The 22,476-nt window shown below is 43.9% G+C and overlaps 1 protein-coding gene across 1 annotated transcript in view; it reads right to left on the bottom strand.

Moving 5' to 3' along the window:
- The window catches only part of TBC1D2 (TBC1 domain family member 2), a 416,182-nt gene that overhangs the window by 26,322 nt on the left and 367,384 nt on the right, over positions 1 to 22,476 (bottom strand). The window contains exons 11-12 of the mRNA XM_085641125.1: positions 16,963 to 17,083; positions 8,516 to 8,701 (exon numbers count right to left, since the gene is read on the bottom strand). Coding sequence (XP_085497251.1) covers positions 8,516 to 8,701; positions 16,963 to 17,083 — 307 coding nt within the window. The remainder of the gene's footprint in view (positions 1 to 8,515; positions 8,702 to 16,962; positions 17,084 to 22,476) is intronic.

Raw genomic sequence — 22,476 nt, forward strand, 5'->3', positions numbered from 1 at the left:
TCTAGTTCATAAATTTACTGGGGACAATGAACTAACTGATGCTTGGCACCTTCATAATCCAACGGGTAGTGATTTTACCTTTTACTCTCATACTCTCAACTCTTCATCCAGAATTGATTACTTCTTTATTAGCAACTCCCTTATTCAATCAGTATCTAATCCCACAATTGAACCTATTATTGTATCAGACCATGCATGCATCACTATTACCCTAAGCATCTCAACTTCTCCTCCTAAAACTTTATCTTAGAGAAGGAATGATGAGCTTCTCGTGGACCCTGCCTCAAGGACTTTAGAGGCACAAGCATTAACTAATATTTTCAAGGATAATCTCACCTCTGATGTTGATGAATGTACTAAATGGGATGCTATGAAAGCTACCATTAAGGGTGTGATACTAGGGTTAATGGCAAATAAAAACTAGCAGCTGAACACCAAACTAAATAGTCTGGAGAAATACATCAATATTTTAGAAAAAGATAGAATCAGAAACCTTAAATCTAAAAGAATTGTCTTAGCCATTAAATCCTCAAATCCTTAAAACCTAACAAAGACCAAGTCCTGGATAGTTTCCCTGCTTCCTTTTACCACAGCTACCAGCAAATATTAGTTCTGCACTTTCTTACCCTCTTCCATAACTTTGACTTGACGAGTAAACTTGGAGGCTCCTTCTCAGAGGCACATATCGTGGTCATTCCTAAGTAGGGGAACAACACTCTAGACATAAAAAATGTTAGACCTATTTCATTATTAAATACAGAATGCAAAATCTATTTTAAAATACTCGCATTCCGACTTGCCAAAGTCCTTCCTTTACCTATACATCCATCTCAGACACACTTTGTAAAAAGTCACGTAGCGGCTGATAATATTAGGATTTTTTCCCATGTTTAAGAGATAGCAAAAATACTCTTCTCTCCAGTCATGGATATGGCTCTGGATGCAGAAAAAGTGTTTAACAAGGTCTCTTGGCCCTTCCTATAAACCACTTTGGAAAAATTCAATCTAGGCTCAAGATTTTCTCACTTGGCCATGGCAATATACTATAACCAAATAGCCGGCATTAAACTTAAAGGACACAGTTCTGATGCTTGTAATTGTTCCTTATATCAGTCACAACCCTGCTATACTCTATTCGTACTAATGCAAAAATCAAAGGTATTCTTTTCAAAAGTGGATCTCAAAAATTGGCTGCCTATGCAAACAACGTCCTAATTTTTTCCACTGAGGCTGAAGGCGCCATCCCCGAAAATCTCAATGTGATCATAGATTATGCCAAAGTCTCAGGTTATTCCTTAATAAGGACGAAATTGAAATCTTCACCCTTCAATAACTTGTGTATTCCATTTATGTCCTCAACTGCAAACCTTAAATGGCAACATAAACTTTATTTGTTGGAATTGAGTTCGCAAAATCTATCTCAGAAACTAAAATGCACATAGAAACCTCTCCCTAGACAAAGATCGAAAAGTTAGCCAAGGAGTGGTCTTCAAAGTTCATTACATGGTGGGGTAGGGCTGAAACTGTTCAAATGTTAATTGCCTCTCAAATCAACTTCTATCTCAATATGCTGCCACTGTTCTTCTACAACTCCTTCTTTACGTCTCAGCACACTCAAATATCAGATTTTATTTGGAAAGGCAAAAAAAGGTAAGAATTTCCCTTTGTAAATTACAATCAAATAAACAACAGGGCAGTATTAACCTTCCTAATTTCATGTTCTATCAAACCACCTTCTTAGTTACACCAACTATCTTGTGGTTGCACCCATCTGAAAGTACCTGCCTTGGTTTAAAATATATCTATCATTATATCCTTTAGTGCCAGAAAACATATGCCAGACCCCACTATTCATTAAGTCAACTCAACCCAAAATAATGATTTCAGGGATCCCAAATCATTAGGATTTTTTATGTCAGCCTCTGCCCTTATGCACACTGCATAATGCTTCCCCAGGTGACATTTTTTTCATGCCTTCCCCAAAGCCGTGCAATGTCCCATCTTGCCACTGTAAGCCACATGCTCTAAAATATTTGAAGGTATTTTGGCAGCCATCTCCCCAAATCCTGAAAATTATGAACCTTTCTTCCATAAGACATATTTACACATCACTCCATTAAAGCTTGTCTTGTCCTGCACCCTCCCTAATGTATGCAAAAGGAGCATGAATAATAAATCCTATGTTATATCCTGCATTGAGCCAAGTGAAAACCAGTTTGTATCCCTATCTTTCAAGCGCAAATATACACTTACTCCCAGTCTGCATCATCAAAAGTCTTATTTCCATTTACACTGGGGTGTTACTCTATAACATTCTTAATGGTTGGGAGGTGGTTTTAGTCCATAAAAGAGTAACAAAGAGAGGGAGAGCCTCTGGGTATATGGCCAGCAAGAGTGAAGCACTGCCAAAAAGCATGCCTAAATCGTACATTCCAATATCTCTATGCATCTACCAATTCAGCTTCCTCTTGTAGTTGTGCAAAGGCCATTAGGCCCACACCACCCCCGCCAGTGATCTTCTAGTGTTGAAATTCCGTTTCTATCCCATACTGTAAAGCCTGTCAGCTTCCCAAGATCAGGCAGAGGAACACTTCACCGTAAGGGAATCTTTTCACTGGGTATTCCATTACATTTCAATAAATCTGTGGACAGTCGTCATACTTGGATTAGTGTTGTGTTAGAAATGGGGGTCTCTAGTCGGCAATGGCTGGCCACTGTCCAAGTAGGGACCCTTCGTCCTAAATCAGAGTAAGCAGACTACACCCTTTGATAACCCCTGCTCAACCCTGTGGTAACGTAGCACGAGCAGCTAGGCTTATCTGAGAGGCAGTGTGTGAAGCATTTATGACCATACACAGTAACACAGTGAAGAACACTACAAATGGACACCACTCAAGTAGTTATAAAAAATAAGTATCTTTATATATAGACTTAACACAAGACCAATAACAGTAAAAAGCCACAATACTAGAAAGTAGGGTTACCCTAAAAAGGCTGCAAAAATAGTTCAAGGTGCACAAAGAGGTGTTCAGTTCAAGGCAGTGGTCTCTGCGACCCTTTTACTCACAAGGTACCTGGATTCTGTAGCAAAGCAACAAAAATGTCGCTAAGGAGTTGTAGCGATGATTTTACTCACGCTAACCAGCGATGCGTTGAATCCTTACTGCAAGGGAGGATGATGCGCTGGTTTGTGTGCAGGACAAAGCGACAAACTTCTGCACGCTAAGCCGGCGATGCGATTAAATCCTTGCTGCGAAGGGAGGATGATGCGCCGAGCCTGTTGCATGTGCGATTTTGTTGCGATGAAAGATAACGGCGCTCTGCGAGGGAGCGATGATCCTGATGCGATGCGATGAAAATGAAAACGCTCGGCGTCCGCTCTGCGATGAACTCGATGCGATGATCTTTGGTTAGCGAGCGTTTTAAGGCCCGCTAACATGCAATGCGATAATCTTCGGGTTAGCGAGCGTTTTCAGGCCCGCAGACAGGTGATGCGATGAACTGGGGTTAGCGAGTGTTTTGGGGCCCGCTAACATGCAATGCGATAATCTTCGGGTTAGCGAGCGTTTTCAGGCCCACAGACAGGCGATGCGATGATCTCCGGTAGCAAGCACTCGGCGACAGCAGAGCGACGATTTTCCTTACGCTCTCCAGCTGCAGCGGCTCGCTAACGGGGGTTAGCGACGATTTTCAGCACTCTCTTCTCCACAGTAGAACTAGAGGCCCTGGAACTCACAGGAGCCTCACCTGCAGATAGAAATCCTCACTGGGAGGAAACAGGAGGCTGGTGGTGGAGTCTGATGTGCCTGAGACTCCTGCAGGAGGCTAGCTCTCTTCTAGCCCTTGGGTGATTGCTGTAGCAAAAATAAAAGTTCCTTCAAAGTTATTTTCCTCTTCTTCCAAGTCCAGTAGTAACCACTGCAGGCCAGTCCAAGAAACAGCCCACAAGCACAAGGACAGTCCTTCTCCTGCAGATTCCTTGAGTTACACGGACAGAGGTTCTTCTTGTTGTCCAGGAGCAATACAAATTGTAGGGGTTGGGGCACAGATATTTATACCCCAAAAGTCTTTGTTCTCAGAAGCTACTAGTCACTGAACCCAGCCATAACCAGTTCTTCCCAGCCCTGGAGCACTTTGTTTACTAGGCTGCATCCTTCCTTTCAGAAAGAGGGGCTCTGCCATCAGACGCACAGTGGGAGGTGGAGCCAGCATTCACCTTGCCAGGCACAGCCCTATTCAGGTCAAGGAGCTACCCCTCCCCATACTCCAATGCAGATCTCTCTATTCAACCCAGGTATGACTCAGCCTGCCCTGTCCCTCCAAAACCAGACAGCCAGTACACATAACAGCAGAGCACACTGGAAGGCTTAGGCAAGAAAATACCTACTTTCTAAAAGTGGTATTTTCAAACACAGAATATAAAAATAAACTTCACTAAAAGATGTATTTTAATATTCTGAGCTCAGGCATACTAAATTCGTTTTTCTACCATGTTCTGTGGGTCAGTTAGGACTATAGAATGTAATAGCCAAACCTCCCATTCTGGCCTATGAAGAACAGGTAGCCTTACAGTAGTGAAAAACGAAATTGGGTGTAATTCACTACCAGGACATGCTGCACACATCAGAGCATGCCCTACCTTACACATACAATGCACCCTATCATAGGGGTGGCTTACAGGATGCCAAGGAAAGGTTCAGGGGCTGGGAAGTGGGTGCACTTCACAGCCAAGATGGCAGTTCTGGACTGCACGCAGACACTGCAGTGGCAGGTCTGAGACACACTTTACAAGCTGCTTCTGTGGGTGGCGCAAACCAGCGCTGCAGGCCCACCAGCAGCATTTGGTTTTCCAGCCCTGGGCACACACAGGCCACGCTACTGGGGACTAACAGGTAAACCAAATAAGCCAATCATGGATATACCAATTCACATGTCAACTTTACACAGGGAGCATTCGCGCTGTGGCACTGAATGGCAGTGGCACAGCACCCAGAGCATCTATAACCAGCAAAAACAGAGGAGACACAGCGAAAAATGGAAGGGAGACTCACGCCAATGGTGCCAGGTCTAACATGTTGCTGTTGCTGCCAGGAGATACTATACCCCTTCCTTTCCTCCATATACAGAACTCAGATATGCTCCCTCTGCTTCTCTGTTTATATTCAAGGATGGCTATTGAAGTGGTGTATATACTCATTAGTTTATGACTGGCAAGTGTAAGGCCACTAGTGCCTCCTAGTATGAGGCAGGGCAATCTCTGCATTATGTACTCCCTATGTAGGCTGGCCAGAGAGATTACGGAGAGGCTTCCTTTCCAAAAGAGTATTAGTAAAGTCATCTCTATAAAGATGTTCTTCCATACTAGAACTCTCCTAGAGGCCCCTTTTTCCTGGCTTAGCACTAGTGGATGCCTGCCAAACCTAAAGAGATTCCCACCCTCTTTTCTGAAGATGCTGGTTCAATTCTATCACAATATATGTGGGCCTTGCTGCAACACAAAGACAGCTACAATCCACATGGCAGATGATACCCTCTGTATTGTTAACATTTGTGACCTCTGCTGCTCCATCATCTCTTGGCTACTCAATATGCACATCTGCACATTATGTAAAGCCACATAACGCTTTACCTTTTTACTAAGCAAAACACAGAAAATCACCCAGAAGGTTCCCTTCTGGACCACACTGCACCCCCCAACCAGTCTTCTGTGGAGGTCCTCTTCTCTGACCCTCCAAGGAGGGCTTTATCCACATACTGGACTGTGTGCTTTGGCCAAAGTTCATTGATGGCAAGTGCATACTTAAAGCTTAAATCCACTAACAGAAAATACATCCTAACCCAAAAAACATAAGGAACATGGTCACTCCTCAACTAACCTTGTGCACCAAATATCTCAGCTTTAGCACAAACAGTCAACACTCTTAAAATTATCACTACAATAAAAACACAAGCTGCCGGGTACCATTTCGTACTTTTTCACAACGTAAAATCGAACTCCTGTAATCCAAACTGTTTCTGGCTATATACCATCCTAATAGAAGACATGTTTTACTCATAGAGCATCCTAGACATGCCTCTCATCTTTGAAGGTAATCTTCTACCTAGGAGCATCCCTTGTCAAAGGTCAATAACAGTTCAGTCATATTATGTCAGTTTTTATCTTCTCACTGGTTACTAAAGTAACCGTGTATTATAATCAAGACCAGCTGCACAGCTATAAAGTTGTGAAAGGCAAAACACCAACCAGCATATCCGGCTGAGAGCCTGACCATCTCCCAGACCAAATACATTATCAGAAGCCAATCTGTAGACCTTTAACACATCACTGGTGATAAGGGTTTTAGGCCTAAACTAAAGACTATACAACAGTATCTCCATCAAAATCACAATAGTGCTTCCATAATGAGTTCACAGAAATCCTATGCCAATATTCCTTTCATATGCAAATCACCACTCTTGTGAAGGCACCACCACTCTTTAATCCATCAACTTAACTCCTCAATTCCTTTCCCACCTTCTCTACTGCTATGTACTCAATATTCCTGCAAAGTATCTGCATACTGACTACAGAAGCCCCTACTTTATTAGTGTTGAACTATCCTCTTTAAAGTATATGCATTGCTCCACTGTTTCTTGAAGTTAAGTGTGCCTTTTAGAAATACTCCTACGAAAAGCAAAGTAACATATCGGCAAATATTTGGTTAGCTATGGCATGATGAAATTTGAACTGTACTTCAGGTTGCAGAAGCGAACATTTAATCAACAGAGCTAATTTGCTAACAAATTCTGCATGCATGAGAACACCATGTGTTGGACCATATGTTGTGATATTGCATACATATGCCTCGCCTATGTAAGTATGCTTCGCCAAACCACTGTTTGCATGTGCTACCAGGTCCAAACTGTATTCTTTCCACCGTTTTCTCAAGCTCCCAGTTCATTACCTCTTTCCTTTCCACCTTTCTATGTAAATACCTGCTCAAGCAGAACCAAATGCTTTTTGGAAAAGCACACTAAATGTATGTAAATCCCAAAAGGTAACTGTGATAACATTTCTAACCCCAGATTGGAAAGATGAAACTTTGCTTCTGTACAGACTTAGTCGGCATGGATTACTTTTTCAAGACATGGTGCTGTTCTTTCGTTAGCAAAAACTCATAAAGCTGTACCGTGCTATCAACCATTTTGGGACCGTCTTGATGACTATAAATTCCTAACGTTTTATAGTTTACAGTCACTAGATGTATGTAAGTATATATTCATGAAAAATAACAAAGGTTAAAGCTAAGTTAAAGTTAGGAAAACTTTATGTATTCTTTATATACAAACCCAACTTAACCTATATAAACTGGAGAAATTATAAAGTTATAGTTATATCTTAAATGTATCATTTATGCACTGCATTCAATTTACTATACGTAATACACATTCTTCTCGCATCAATCGCTACAATACATTAACTATAACTCGCCACTCTATCATGCACTGTGTTCTGAGAAATTATGTCATTTCAGATGTCATAAGTCTGACTATGACTGCTTTGATTTCCGATGCTATGTTATATAATATGCCAGGTTGTAACCAGTACATGGAGAAAGTGCGAGTAATAGTTATAGGATTAGCTATAGGAGGGCAGTTATTCGAGTTATAGGATCCTCCATGAGTTATAGGATCTTCTGTGCATTCACCTTAAAATAGAATAAAAAATTAAAAAAAAACGTTTCTGGCCCAGGCGCAGTCACTCTGGGACCCCACTACCACACCTAAGGGGTCAGGGGGTCCCTACCCTGAGTCCTTATGTCCTTTTCTTACGCCTTTCTTAGGACTTAGACAGGTGGAAGAACATTTTTTGGGGGAAACTTTCGTGAAGATTCATCAAAAAGGCAGCAACAGGAAAACAAAAAATGCTTTTCCTATGGAAACAAGGTCCTAACTATAACAGTGGGTATTCTCACTATACTATAAAATACATTCAAAGTCTATTTGGTTTTCAGTCCTCATTAACGCTTGACTAATTTTGTTACTTTTTTATTTTTAATATTCTACTTATATTTTCCTTTGTGGTTATAGCTTGATTTAATTTTACTGTTTTAGTGTATCACATATTGGATTTTTATATTGGTTGTTGATAAATTAGATTTGAGTGTAGTATTTATTCCAGTACTATATAGTGATTGATTATTAATTGGTATTGTTTTTTTCTGTATAATGTTATTATACAGTTCAATAAAATATTTTAAACACTAGAACAAAAACCTTTTTGGAGAAGCACACTACTTTATATAAATCACCAGAGGTACCTTTGGTAAAGCACACACTCAGATTACTCAATACAGACTAATGCGCCAGTGAGACATACTAGCGATGGACAAAGCAGAACAAATGATGGAATATCCAATCAAAAGGGGAGACTATACATTATGCTACTCCAAGAAGCATCAGATGAGAAGTTGTTCCTTGTTATTCTTATGCTGTTTCCCAATTCAAAAACGAACTTTCATCTACAATGACCTACCTTCGTCCCTTCATAAAGGAAGGCATCCCAGACCCTGAGGAGAATGTCGCTGACCAAGCTGTCCACGAACACGACAAGAAACCAGTTAAAGGTGATCAGAGAGAGGTCAATCTTGTGCTGTTCAAAGTGGGCTGTTAGTTTAGGAAGCTTCTCAGCCAGAAAGTCCTTGAACACTCGCTGATCTACCTGGAGAAAGCAATAAAAGTGATTTAGAAGTGGTCCTTTTAAATACAGTAAATAAAGCATGGTGATACAGGCGTGCCTGACCATTCCACCTTCTTCGGTCAGCACTCAAAAATCCAGGCAGACCAAATCCCCCAATCTCAAAAACAAATGGAATAACCTGGAATCATGTGCATCTCTCTGCTGGCCACTGGCATCTGATGAATTTTGAATGTGGTGGAGCACTCGAATTGCACCAAATGACTAAGCCTGAAATCCTACAGTAAGTTTGGGAGATAACTGGAGTGCGCTCTCAACTCAGATTCTGTTTGAAAATATGGGGTTGAAGGTTGCATTTTACCGTGCATATTTCAGATTTACTAGATGAAAATCAAACCAAACCCTCAAAATGGGCATTGTGAAGTTTACTTTCAGAAAACATGGAGAATATGATGGTAGAATAGCTCATTTTTCAACACAGTTTCACAAAAAATTTGTTAAACTGTAGATTTAAAGGATTTGGGATATATACTCAAACTGGGCATCTTATTGGTTATGACTATGCAATACAATTCTGACTATATTGCATGTGATCTTAGAGTAGAACCAGCTTAATCACGTAATTTCTCCAAACCTGCATTCTTGAAATTTCCAAGAGAGATGTAATTTACCAAGCTTTTAAATCTAACTTGCCGACAGCCATTTAACTTTAAACTGTTTTCATAGAGATCCTTGATTTGTGTTATTCTGTTCTCTTGCTGTCCCTCCCCTCTTTCCCATTTTACTTCTCTCTCGCTGGTGACCCCCCCCCCCACACCTCACTCCTTATTTATTTTGTTGCGGTTTGTTCTATATTCACTTTATATTCACTCATCTTTCCACTGTATCAAATCAGCCTCTCCTATTCATCTACCCTACTTTTCCTCCCGCCTGCCTACTCTCTGCTTTTTTAAACCCCTTTTTCAGTATGAAGGCAGTGTATAAATATACCCTCACCTCCCGTAATACTCACGTTCCCTCTTGTCTATGTTTTGCCTACCTTTAACATGCTTACTTCTTTGTGACCCAACAACTTTGTTGTGTTTTTATAAACTAATTGGTATTGTTGTGCAGTTCTTACTACAAATCTATATAGGATCTGCACGTTTAGACAACATAAACTAAGGGATTGGTGTCCAGACTGATTCCAGACACCCCCAAAGGATATGTTAGCCTTTGGACCATCTAGCTCACAGTGCCACCATAAACACCCTTACCTTCCCAAGGAGCAAATAGTTTCTGGCAACTATCGAACATAACACCGCTTGATCGTTCAGGGATCGTGGAAACAGTACAATACTTTTCGTTCAGTCACTCGTGCTCACTTCTTCTCAGAGAGATATACAGAATAAACTATGGGGACGTTGGCTCCCGGTCAACAAGAGAATCACCTTCCGCCTCCTTACCCACGCACACAGAGCTCTCCACGACCAAGGCCCGAGCTACCTCAACAACCGAATCAACTTCTACGCTCCCAAACGCCACCTCCGATCCGCCAGCCACGCCCTCGCCGCCGTCCCACGCATCCGCAGAGCCACCACAGGAGGAAGGTCCTTCTCCTACCTGGCCGCCAAGACCTGGAACTCCCTCCTGGCAGACCTGCGCCTGACCCAAGACCACCTCTCCTTCAGGAAGAAGCTCAAGACCTGGCTGTTCGAGCAGTAGCGGCACCCCCCCCCCATAGCGCCTCGAGACCCTACGGGTAGGTAGCGCGCTCTATAAATGTCTTTGATTGATTGATTGATTGAACCAGCGTCATTCTAGTATAAAATACGTTTGCTACGACAACCATTAGACAGAAGCAGATATATGTGATTTCAAGCACCAACAGAGTAAATAAAAGGTAGAATTCTACCATGCTGCTGAAACAGTGAATATATGCAGGCATATAGATAAATAGCAAAAATCAAGCATACTCCTAAGATGCGAACCGAACTAAGCGTACCTAAGTGCACCTATCATGTGTGTAGGTGGAAAGCCAAGAATCCACTAGGGAAGAGCCAACCCCATTACCTGATGGGAGAGAATGAAGGACCATGTCTTGGTGTCGAGTTGGACACCCCGCAAGAGATGTCGTACCACTGCGTTCTGGAGTTTCTGCATGCAGGGACTTCAGCATCTCGTGTCAGCATGGAAGCTTATCCTCTGGTTCATACAGCAAAGATGTGGTGCTTATATACCCAAAAGGTAGCCTCAGGGGTTCTACCTAGATGTCAAATGGTTCTGTAGGCCTGTCGTCCAAGGATGACGATAGCAGTGACTTTTGTAGAGTTATTATACAGAAGATGGTAATCCTTCTGTGTGATACTAACAATTCTTATGCATAATAAATTAGGCTAGTTTTCGAAGTAAACCACACAACATTTATTTGGCACATAACTAGGCAAAAGGTCAGCACCAGAGCCGTTATGTAGAGCAAGGTAGGACAAATGTAGGTAAAAGGTTGTGTAGCTACCTAGGCCTATATTGGGGTTCATTGGAGCTCACAACAGCACCCCTCTTTCTGCACCTCCCTACTGCCTTACCTGCTGCCCTGCGACCATTTCTGTACCTGGCTGTCTGTCCGATAGTGTGCATGAATGATCTGTCTCTGCTCACTGCTAACTGTTTAGAGACATGGCAGAAACAGAATAAAGACTAACACAACCATAAACTGTTTTTTTTTTAATTCTAGTGATTTACTTCTTGATGGTTTTTCTAAATATCATTTTATTGGGTTTTCCAAAAAACGAGAACAAAAGTGAAAATCACAGGGAACAACAAGCTGGCATGAGAGGAAATGCAATTACAAATGAGGTTATAAATGATAGTTAAGAAGGAAAGAAAGGAAAGAAAGAAAGGAAAGAAAGAAAGAAAGAAAGAAAGAAAGAAAGAAAGAAAGAAAGAAAGAAAGAAAGAAAGAAAGAAAGAAAGAGACACAAAAGAAAAATTACAAATGAGATGACAAATGAAATTGCAGGAAGATTAAGCTCATTGTATTTGCTATTGTGCTTATGCACTTATGTAGAGGATCTAGTTAAACAAGGTTGGCTCTCATACTGCATGCTTCATACTTCATTCTTCATACTTCAAAACTATTGTTGAACACGCCTTTTATCTTGATGTTTTAATTTTAAATAGTTTCTGCACAAACTTACAATGCCTACATTCTTAGGACTTGCTAGAGGTTTTGTGGAGTTTTAAAGAATGTTAACCAGCGTCTAGAGTCAAGATTCAAAATAAGGTCCGAAGTGAATTTGTCATCTTTTATTTTTCGTTCTTTGACCTTTTTTAAACAACTTGGGTGTATATTCGCAAGAACATGTGATAAACATCACCAAAAATTGCTAACGCAAGTTTACACATCACAGCATATTGCGGGAAAATAACCCTGTGTCAACGTGGTAATCACTACAAGGCGGTAGCATGCGATAGTCTGACGATACCGCGGCCAATATCCGCGATACAACCACCCCAACCGTGATAAAAACACAAACCACAACACCCAAAAACATGCGATGAGCCCATTCGCGATGAGGATAGCAGGGATAAGCACCGCCAGGCCTGCGACACACACGGCAGGTGGGAATAAGCACAACCAAAGCCTGAAAAAGAAAGACAAACCAAACAGAAAACAACAGCCAAGCACAATGGAGGCATCCCGAGCCAGCAGACAACCCCACAAGCCACATTGGCAACAAAACATTGCACATAGCAGGCCATCGTGGACAAGGTGAATGCAGCCTGAGAGCAGAGAAGGATAATGGCAGAAAACCAGAACATCCGGAATGATGAGAAAGGCACAAACAAGCAGAAACACGCCAACACCAAGAAGGCAGCAATGCACACCGGAGGTGGGAGTCCAGTGCCACACCAGGAGCTGGATGACATGGAGGAAATGGTGTCCACCACATCAGTCTAGAGATGGTGGCAGAACTGGGGGCCCGGAAACTGCCCCAAACAACAGACACAACAGCAACAGGGAGAGGGACCAGCAGGGACTGGGGGCCGGGGGAAGATGGGCACAATGGCACACATGCACAATCAAGCACCAGGAGCACAAGTCACACACCCCGGCAACATAACACCACTGAACAAGCACAGAAGTGAAAACCACACTGCCTGAACAGGAGAAGGGTGAGGCAAATCAGAGCAGAAGGGACATAGCACACACACATAGAAGAGCACCCCAACCTCGAACACAATGTTGTACAAACAACAACATCTGCCCCACCAAACACAGGACACAAGTGCGCCTGCCTGTGGCCGATAAACGGCCATACGCATCTGGCTAAACACGAAACAGGGACCTGATAATGCACAAGTACAAACACATTGCTCTGATGGGGTAGCAATGCACGTATGGCAGGCAGCCAGAGAGTCCTTGAGACACACATTAGCATACAAATCAAGACACAACACAGTTGGAGACAAGTGAAAGTGCAGGAACCTTATCAACAAGTGCCTGTCAGCACAGCCATGAGAAGTGCCACGAGATGCAAACCAATGCAGCAGCATGTCTGAATGAGGAACGTAGGAAAGCGCCCATGTGCACCTCGGGGGGGTCCATCACCAACACAAGTCAGTGCTAACCCGCGTTGGTTGTCCGCCCAGGGATCATGAGTCCAGGCGAATGCAGCCATGTCCACTGTCGTCTTGGGACATGTGACCAGATTCACAACATGCAACCATGCGTCCGGACACGTGAAATCGGTCACTTCCAGTTGTTGCTGCAGGTACCTTGTCACTCGTCCATGAACGGGAGTGCAGCTGCGTAGGCCAAAATTTCCAGTGAGCGATCGTCGTCCACCACATCTGACATGTCGACGTAATCCATCAGCTGACCCGGACAGATGTGCTGACTCCAACCACTGGATCCAATGTGCACCAAAGGTCAATCGGGTAGTGGCTCAATGTGCTCACTGCACACAAGGTCTCGTGCAAACTCCCAGATCCAGTTTCCAGCCTGCATGCCAAACATCCATGCATGAAACTCACACTGAATATAGGGTAGCGTAGTACAGAATGGTAACTGATGGTGCACTAGTATTGGTTAGGCATAACAATTGTTATGGACGAAAACCCTCACTCACCCAAGGGTGACATGCTTCATCATTGGGTTCCTCCAACACACCGGGACCGCAAGGTACCCCGTGTGGGCTACGACTTTACCCAAAAGGGAAGGAGGGGGAGTGCAAAGCACGTGTTGGATCTACCAACTTGATATGGTAAGGAGGGGCAGAGTGCAAAAATAAAGTGTGTGTTAAAAGACTATCTATCTAGGGGCATCAACTTTATTCTTCCTGCCTAGGTAGTAGTACATTAAAATGCAAGTGAGTGTAGGGTTACAAAAATATACCATATCCAAAGATCAACATGTTTCTGCCCAAGTGACGGATTTGTTCGAGGCATTCATCAGGATCATTGTGAAGTCACTCTGCTAATATGGTGCATAAATCATAATAAAATACTTAGGCCTTATATTTTAACCATCAATCGCAGTATCAATCTCTGCGTTGGATCTGAAGGCTCTAAAGCATATAGTCATGAGTCTATCCCCTCCGAGTCTTTGCAGCAGAGCCACGCGTGATTAAGCATAATTGGCGTGGTGTGAGACTCGGCAGATGGTTGAGTAGACCCATGACTATGCAGGCCTGGCGTACGCAGGTCCAACCCCCTATGCACGTGCATTCAGGGGGGACGTAAATTGCGACATTTCTGCAACACAGCCTGTGGGGACATAGTGGCGTCCACTGGCCACTACACTCCATGCACCAGCAGTTGTACTCCACATGGCCATTTCCGTGGTTTGCACTCTGTGGTCTGTCCAGCACCACCACACCACACCTGGCATTGGTTGGGTTCACATTCCTTAGTCACTTTCCTCTCTCGCACGTGCCTGCTTCATGCCTTTCCTCACATCCTGCTATTGTGTGTCTGTGGTGCCATGCTGTGGCTGGGTTGTGGGCGTGGCAAGGCCGGATTCCCACTGGGGTCGTGTTGTCGTGTCTAGTCGGTTGGCATGTTGTGTGTCATGTTGTATGTAGTTGTGCTGCGTGCCCATTGGCAGTGTCGTGAGTTGCATGACTATGGGACTTCAGGTCTGGCTCTTGGCCGGGCTCCCTTTCATGCTGCAGTTGGTCGTCCTGCTTAGCACCAGCAGAAGGCAGGTGTAAAATCCCTGCTGCTACCGCGGCTTATTGCCTGTTTTCGGTTTGCTCGCGGATCTGGCGGCAGTTTGTTGTGAATGTGGTGTTGCGGTTTTTTCGTGTGTTTTTGCACAGGAAAGCCTACTCTACATCTCATTAGGGTTAGTTGGTGGTGTCCACTGTGGGGATCCGTTTTAGGGCAGTTATCGCGGGAATGCTGGAGATGTCTGCAGTTTGCACCGGCTTGTGAACGGGGTGTTAAATATATCTCCACTTTTGATGCGTTAATATGGAGATACATCGGAGATAAGTCCTTGTGAATATAGCCCTTAGTTTTATCATAAAGATAAAGCAGGAAAAATTATCTGGCATTCAAATGCAAGGTCGCCTAGCTTGAGTGAGCTACTATTTCCATAACAGCATTGTATATTTTTTATGTGGATTAGATTATTAAACAAACATTCTGTCACATCACTAGTTGATGAGACAACCGAGTGCTGTTAGTACGCTTAAAATTAAACTCAGAACATGGACTTACTTGGTTCACTGAGTCCATGATGTTCTTTCTACAAATACCACACACCTTAATAGACTTCCTGGGTCATCCACGGCATCTGTCCTATTTGACCCAAAATTGTGCAATATGTTGCCGCGCAACCACAAATCCAGTACTACACTGAATACTCCTATTTATTTTTAAAGGGCCCGTGGGGGTGTCAGACGAGTTTCATAAAAGAAGTAATTAGCATCCAACTGCATTGGAAATTTACCGATCAAAACTACTACATTTTTCCTATTTTGTGCTCATGCAGTCAGGAGGCCACTACAAGCTGTAAGAAAATATAACGTGTTCACACACCTCATTTATTTATTTATTTTATTTATATAGTGCCTGAATCACCCCCAAAGAGGTATCTCCACGCTAAGGGAAGCATGGCAGAAAGGCACAGACCATCTATCATGTTACATTTTTTAGTGCATCACAAATAATTTTCTCAGAATTCATATTCAATCCCTTAGTTAAACTTGATGAGTTGCAAATCTACATACCTTAAAGAGGCCATGGCTTGTTAAAAAATATATGCATTACTCATGTAAGTTTAATTGGAAGGAATGAATGCGTATTTGTTAATTATTTCATAATACATGAATGTCAATAAATCCATGTTTATCAATGCATGATTTCCTATTTAAATGAAGACTTGTGCATTGCACTAAAGATTCACTACCAGGGCTGGACTGGGTGTTTCCCCGGTGGGCCAGAAGGGTGGGGGGCTGTTTTGGACCGGTGGGAGTCATTTTTGTTACTGGGGTCTGGTTTTGCAGCAGTGATGCAAAATCGGCCCCTTGTAACAAAAGCGCAGCAGCAGTGTTCCCACCAGCCCTCCCATCCCCGGGGCCGGTCGGACGTAATTGCCAGGGCTGGTTTGCGATCCCAGTTGGGCCTTGTTCACTACATTGCAATGACGGACAAGTAGCTGGGTTGCCTGTGTTCTGGTACATGAGGAACTGGCCTGGCAGTTCGGCTGGACTGTTCCCATTGCAGCAGCATCAAGAGTGACTTGCATATGGCTGGGTCCAAACAGAGGTGCCATGGTCAGCAAAAACGATGTACTGGGATACAGCCCAGTGCGATTGCAAGAGCTGAGATTCAAACAATCAATTCATCACCATCACCTTGTTTCTGATGCCCTAAATATGACAGCTATGCCCAGACAGGTGTCTCATGCACACTGTGCCACTGGAACAAAGCTATACCTAATAAGAGTGAAACCGATCCTGGGTTGCTAATGTTCGGGTTCAGGAAGAATATAGCCTGGCAGTTAGAGCTAGACTGTTCCCATTGTAGAAGATTAATTCAAGCATTCCATGAATCACCTTGTTTTTGGTGCCCTTTATTATGAAAACATACATGATATTTGGCAACGTTTGGATCTCAGCTGGCCCAAGTGAGGGATAGTACAAGGCGGGACATCCTTTCCTGTGATTTTGTTTATTTTTTAGGATTTGCATTGTGTGGGAGAGGTAAAACACAGACCACTGTTGTACATTAGCTAAATGGGGTCTCTCTTAAAGAAGTGCCATTATAGTTTATGATGTAGGACATTCCAGCTTTACCTGGGATGCAGCTAAGGTTTTGCTGTAGTACTCCACTGGCATTATATTTTCAACAATATCTACCAGGCACCAAAAAGAACTTTCCTCCTCTTGCATGACCAACAGGATAAGTGCTGCTAATCTAGAGAAAATAGAAAAGAAAAATGGGTTAACCTGATAATCAATTAAAGCTAGTAATTAGTAGTCAAATAAAGATGAGAAGTCACGGAAATAAGATGTTATACGTTTTTTAAAGTATATGTTTTGTCAAATTCACAGCTTAAAACCTATTCATGTTTCAAATGTGTAGAATACTTTAATATTTAGAAACAATAATTTTCTTATTATAGTTTAGCTTAAGGTAGCTTGGAGCCAGAACCAACCTTAAACAAACATGATCTCAAGACTAGTCTATAATGATAATGGGAAAAGTCACTGACTTAAAATACCTTGAAACCAAAGACAATACACATATAGCATCAATAAATTCTTTTTGCATTCAGACATTTTTGCTATTACATTATAAAAATGCAATTCTGCAACAGAAATATTCTAGGGATTAACGCATGGAATCTTCATCCTCACAGCTTGCGCTTTATGGAATCTGAATCAAACTTTAAAAAGAAATTAAAAACTTGGGGGCTTATTAACAAGGGCCAGCGATAATTATCGCTGGCCTCACATAGCGGTAGAAATATTATTGCCGGCTATCGCTGAAAATTATCACCATGATAACGCTATATTAACAATACATAGCGCTATGGCGATAATATTTCAGCTATAGCGGTGTTTACCATGGAACATCGCTGGTTTTCCAGCGATGTTCCATGGAAAACAGTGATAACATTGCTGATACCACCCTGTGGTCGTATCAGCATAATCCACCTACCATTATTAGTATGCATTAGTCTGGAATTTAACAGACGTTAAATTCCAGTGTTAAGGCCGAGGTAGCGCGATTTTTTTTATCGCTGCACCTCCTTGTTAATATCGCGAAGCTGCCTTCGCGATATTTTCATGTGTTGTTTTCACAGCCACGCCTTCTTTGCATCTCATTAGCGATGCGAGGCGAGGCTGTGAAAAAACACACGCTAGCGTGTCCTTGATGATATTGCGATATAATTATCGCCGCTTATTGCCCGAAAACGGACGCTAAAGCGGCAATAATTATATCGCCAGCCATTGCTAATATGCCCCTTGGTTACTTTCAGCTTCAGACTCTTTGTGCCATTCGCTAATTTTGTGACACCTGCATTCCTTTCTGGATCTGTAGCAATCTATTAGATTGGTTGGTCTGACAGCACAGTGAGTGTCTACTTTAACACTTCCAAACCTCCATACATTTTAAAAGCTTATAATATACAACGATTCATTAATTAAAAATAAAGCCAAATAATCTTTTCTAATAGACAGAGGGGCTTGCCTTTGGGGATGCCGAAGACAAACTCGTCTCCACACACCAGCTGGGCCCACGGCCGGCAACGCTGGCTGTTCTTCTCCACTGCAATACTCAACTGAGGACTTGATTAGCCATAGCTCTTGCATAACTACGGTAAGATTATTGTCTGTTGCCATGAAGACTGTTCCTTCCTCCTATTTTCTAATTAATCAGTTTTCAACTCTTTCGTCACTCAGTCACTCTGGTGTGATCTGGTGAATGCTCAATCCCTCGCACGCCGCAAACATCAGGCCACTGACCTTATATCAGATCCTAATTAAGATGTTGTGTTCATTACTGAAACCTGGCTTCATGAGGCCTCACGACAGGACAGCGCTTAGGCCATCCCTGATCACTATGTTGACCGCCTCACCAAAAGCAAAATGCCATTGATTTTTTATGTACAGGAAGGTCCCCCTTCCTGTACATAAACAAGCTTTTTCAAAAATTCCATTTTGTCACTTTCATCTGTGCTGCATTAAGCAGCACACATGAAAGTGACAAAATGGCATTTTAGGATTGTTTATGTGCAGAAAGGGACACCTTGCTACACATAAACAATCCTCCCCTGCACGCAGGCACCCTTGCACTATGGTGCAAGGGTGCCTGCGTTGGCGCTACACTGCTAAGTGTAGAGCCATCGCCGGAAGAAACGCAAGGCTGCACCATATTGTTGTAAATATAGTGCAGTCTTGCAATTCTGAAGTGGCGGAGTGAGGTGTTAAGCCGTGATGGCTAACGCCTCCTATGCCGCTGCCTCCTATGTACGCTGCCCTTGTACATAGGGGGCAGCGTCAAAATCAATGGGTGTTGTGGTGGAACGCCCACTGCAACACCCACTGCCCACCCCTTTCATGCTAACCATACTGTGAAAGGGCCCTATTTAAAAGGTAGTCTTAAGCCACGTTAAGTGGCTTAACGCTGCCTTGTAAATAAGGCTAAGCCTGTATCGCCACCGGAACGTAGATAGAAGTGACGTCGTGGTGGCAATAGGGGCTTGTACAAATGCCCCTTAGTGTAGCCGCATGATATGTAATAAGTCTCTCTTTGGGATGGGGAGGGAGGTACCAGAGGGAGAGGGGGTGCCCGAGGGGAGGGGTGCATAATGTGGGCCATAGGTGCTTCCCAACGCCTCCGAAGTCTATCTCAATTTGTCTCCCGCAGTTCGTGGGAGTTTCACTGTCTTCATCAGAGCTATTAGTATGGCTCGGATGCTCCCAGATATCCAAGGCATGCTTCCATAGATCTGCCTGTTGGCGCAGGCCCTTTAACTCTTCTCTGTGCAGTGCCCTACCTTCAACACCAGTCCATTCAGTCACCTCTTGTGTCCAAATGTTAATCTGTGGCCCTGAAGTCTGTTTCCATGTCACTGCTATATGCCTCCGGGCCAGCACCAGGGCCAGATCCATGGACCGGTTTCCCATTTTCTATTTGGGCAGGGACACAGCCCAAGGAGACATACCGCTGCAACTAATTCCAAATAATGCCCCAGTTCAGCGTTAATTTTTGACAGCACTGCTTGCGAGAAGACCTGCAGCTTGTCACAACTCCAGGTCATGTCAAGAAAGTCCGAATTCCAACTCACCACATCTTGGGCAGTCTCTCGGCTCCCCCACAAAGAAAGAGAGGGTGAGGGGTCACGTAGGACATATATCAACAATTAAATTGGGTATATTTTAATCGAGTGTTACGTGAGATTCTCCATGGAGACTCCAACACTCTACTTCACTCTGTGTCAGTAAAGTTTTTATCTAGGAGCCTCTCCCATCTGTCCCTCAGCTGTGACAGTGGGGTCAGGGAAGTGTCAAGCACAACAATTCATACATGAGGAACTGTCCCAGCGGGAGTCAACACCCCTCAACCAGTTCTGCAAACGGAAGAAAGGTTTTGTCTTGGTTGCAGTCCCCACGGTCTCAATCCCAGCCTCCGTCCATTACATCAATTGCTGGGCCATTAGAGTCGACTGCAGCTCCCCATATGGTATTCCTACTAATGGTAGCGCCGGAGAATATTGCGGGGCATCCGGCAGTCTAGACATGCAGCGTTTCCAGCACTGCAGAACTTTGGTCTGTAGTATCATGCTATAAGGGACCTTAGTTGTCCGGTTCAGAATTTTTGCCAGCAGAAGGCAGGGTCACTGGTCTGGCTCCATGAGAAAAGTTCCCTCCTGGTTCATGCTCCCGAGCCATTGGGCCACCCATTGCAGTTGTGCAGCTAATTGAAAAAACTCAAAGTCTGGCACCCCCACAACCTCCTCACTCATAGAGCGCCGCAAAGATTGTAGTGATTCTCTCTATCTCCCGTCCCCCCAGATGAGGTCCTGCACCAGTGCATTGAGTGGGCGAAACCACGCCGCATGCATAAGTACCGGTAAGTTAGCAAAGAAGTATAAAAGGCAAGGCAGCATGGCCATCTTGGTCAAGGAGATCCTGGCCATATTAGGAAGCCACAAAGTGCCCCAGAAAGCCACGCTGGATTGGAGCGATCGCATTGCCTTGTTTTGGTTGCCCTCCTTCAAGTCATCCAGGGAGTTGAAGATTCTAATTGCCAGATATTTAAATGTGTCAGGAGCCCAATTAAGATCAGCGGGGAGCTCCTGTGGCCTAGGCAGGGACCCAGCCACTGGAAACAGATTCGTGTTGCATTTATTGACCCGCAGGCCCGACAAAGCCCCAAAGGTGTTGAGGAGCCTGACAGCCGTCTCCACCCCACCCTTCGCATAGTTTAGGTAAATTAATAGATCGTCTGCATACAAAGAAATGGTGTGGGTTCTGCCACCTACTGTCAGTCCCAGTCCGTCTTCCACCTGACGGAAGAGAGCTGCCAGGTGCTCAATCGACAGCGCAAACAGAAGAGGGGATAAGGGGCATCCCTCGTGGGTTCCGCTTGTTATTGCGTACTGTGTGTAGATAATTCTACCCGTCCTGACCCACGCTGTGGGCAGGGCATATAACAACTACTCCCACTTCAGCCAACCTGCTCCCAGTCTCTTCATAACCTCGAATAGGTAGGCCCAGCTCACCGTATTGAATGCCTTTTCCAGGTCGACTGATAAAAGGGCATCCTGCGGGAGTGACCTAAACTCCTGGTGGTAGAGAACGGAGTACAATCTCCGCAAGTTGTATGAGGTATTGCGTGTGGGGATGAACCCATTTTGGTCCAAGTTTATTAGGTGTTTCATGTGTGGGAGCAGTCGGGACACCAGGATTTTGCTCAGTATTTTGAAGTCCGTGTTGAGCATGGACAAAGGTCTGAAGTCCCTCACTCCAGCATCCTGGCCAGGCACCTTGGGGAGGGAGATCACAGTTGCAGTTTGTGTGGAATCTGGCAAATGTTCTGACTCGAAGCCTCAGCATACAAGGAGACCAGTAGGGGGCCAGTTCTGTTATAAATTTAGAGTAAAACTCTGCCCGGAGGCCGCCAGGTGTCTTACCATTGGCCAATGAAGCAATGGCCCCTCGGACCTCTGGATAGTTATAGGGCCATACAGCTCCTCCACCATCTGTTCATCTGCAGTGCGGAGGGGCAGCAGGCCAGGAATGAGCCAAGGTCTGTCTGGGGGGGCCTCTTGGGGGGCGGTATATAGTGTTTCATATTAGCTCTGGAATAGTTTGTTGATTTTGTCTGGGTCGAATTCAGTTGTGCCTGTGTCCATCTGTATGTGGGTGATTGGGGCGCCCTGGGTCTCCGGCATGATCAACCATGCCAGCAAGTGACCAGCTTTCCCCTCTTCTTCCTGTATCCTATCCATATATACCCTGTAGTCATGTGAACAAAGTCTCTCAAGGGCCTCATAATACTGTTTGCGGGTGGTGAGCAGGCGTGTGTGTGCGCGTACCCCAGTTCCTTGCGTGCTATCCAGCGTGCGCTGCACTCCCTCAATGGTCAAGCTCTCCTGGTGTAGTTTCCTTTGTATGCCAATTGTTTGTCCCATATACAATGTCCCCTCACCACCACCTTGTATGCCTCCCAAGAGGCATAGATAACACACAAAATGCATATATCAATGGGAAGTATAGAGTAACTTATGGAATAACTGAACTCTTTCCTCAAATTACTGAACCTCCCCCTGAACTGATGGCAATCTATCACTTCCC

Source organism: Triturus cristatus, chromosome 2_2 (assembly GCF_964204655.1).
Source record: "Triturus cristatus chromosome 2_2, aTriCri1.1, whole genome shotgun sequence".
Lineage (NCBI taxonomy): Eukaryota > Metazoa > Chordata > Amphibia > Caudata > Salamandridae > Triturus > Triturus cristatus.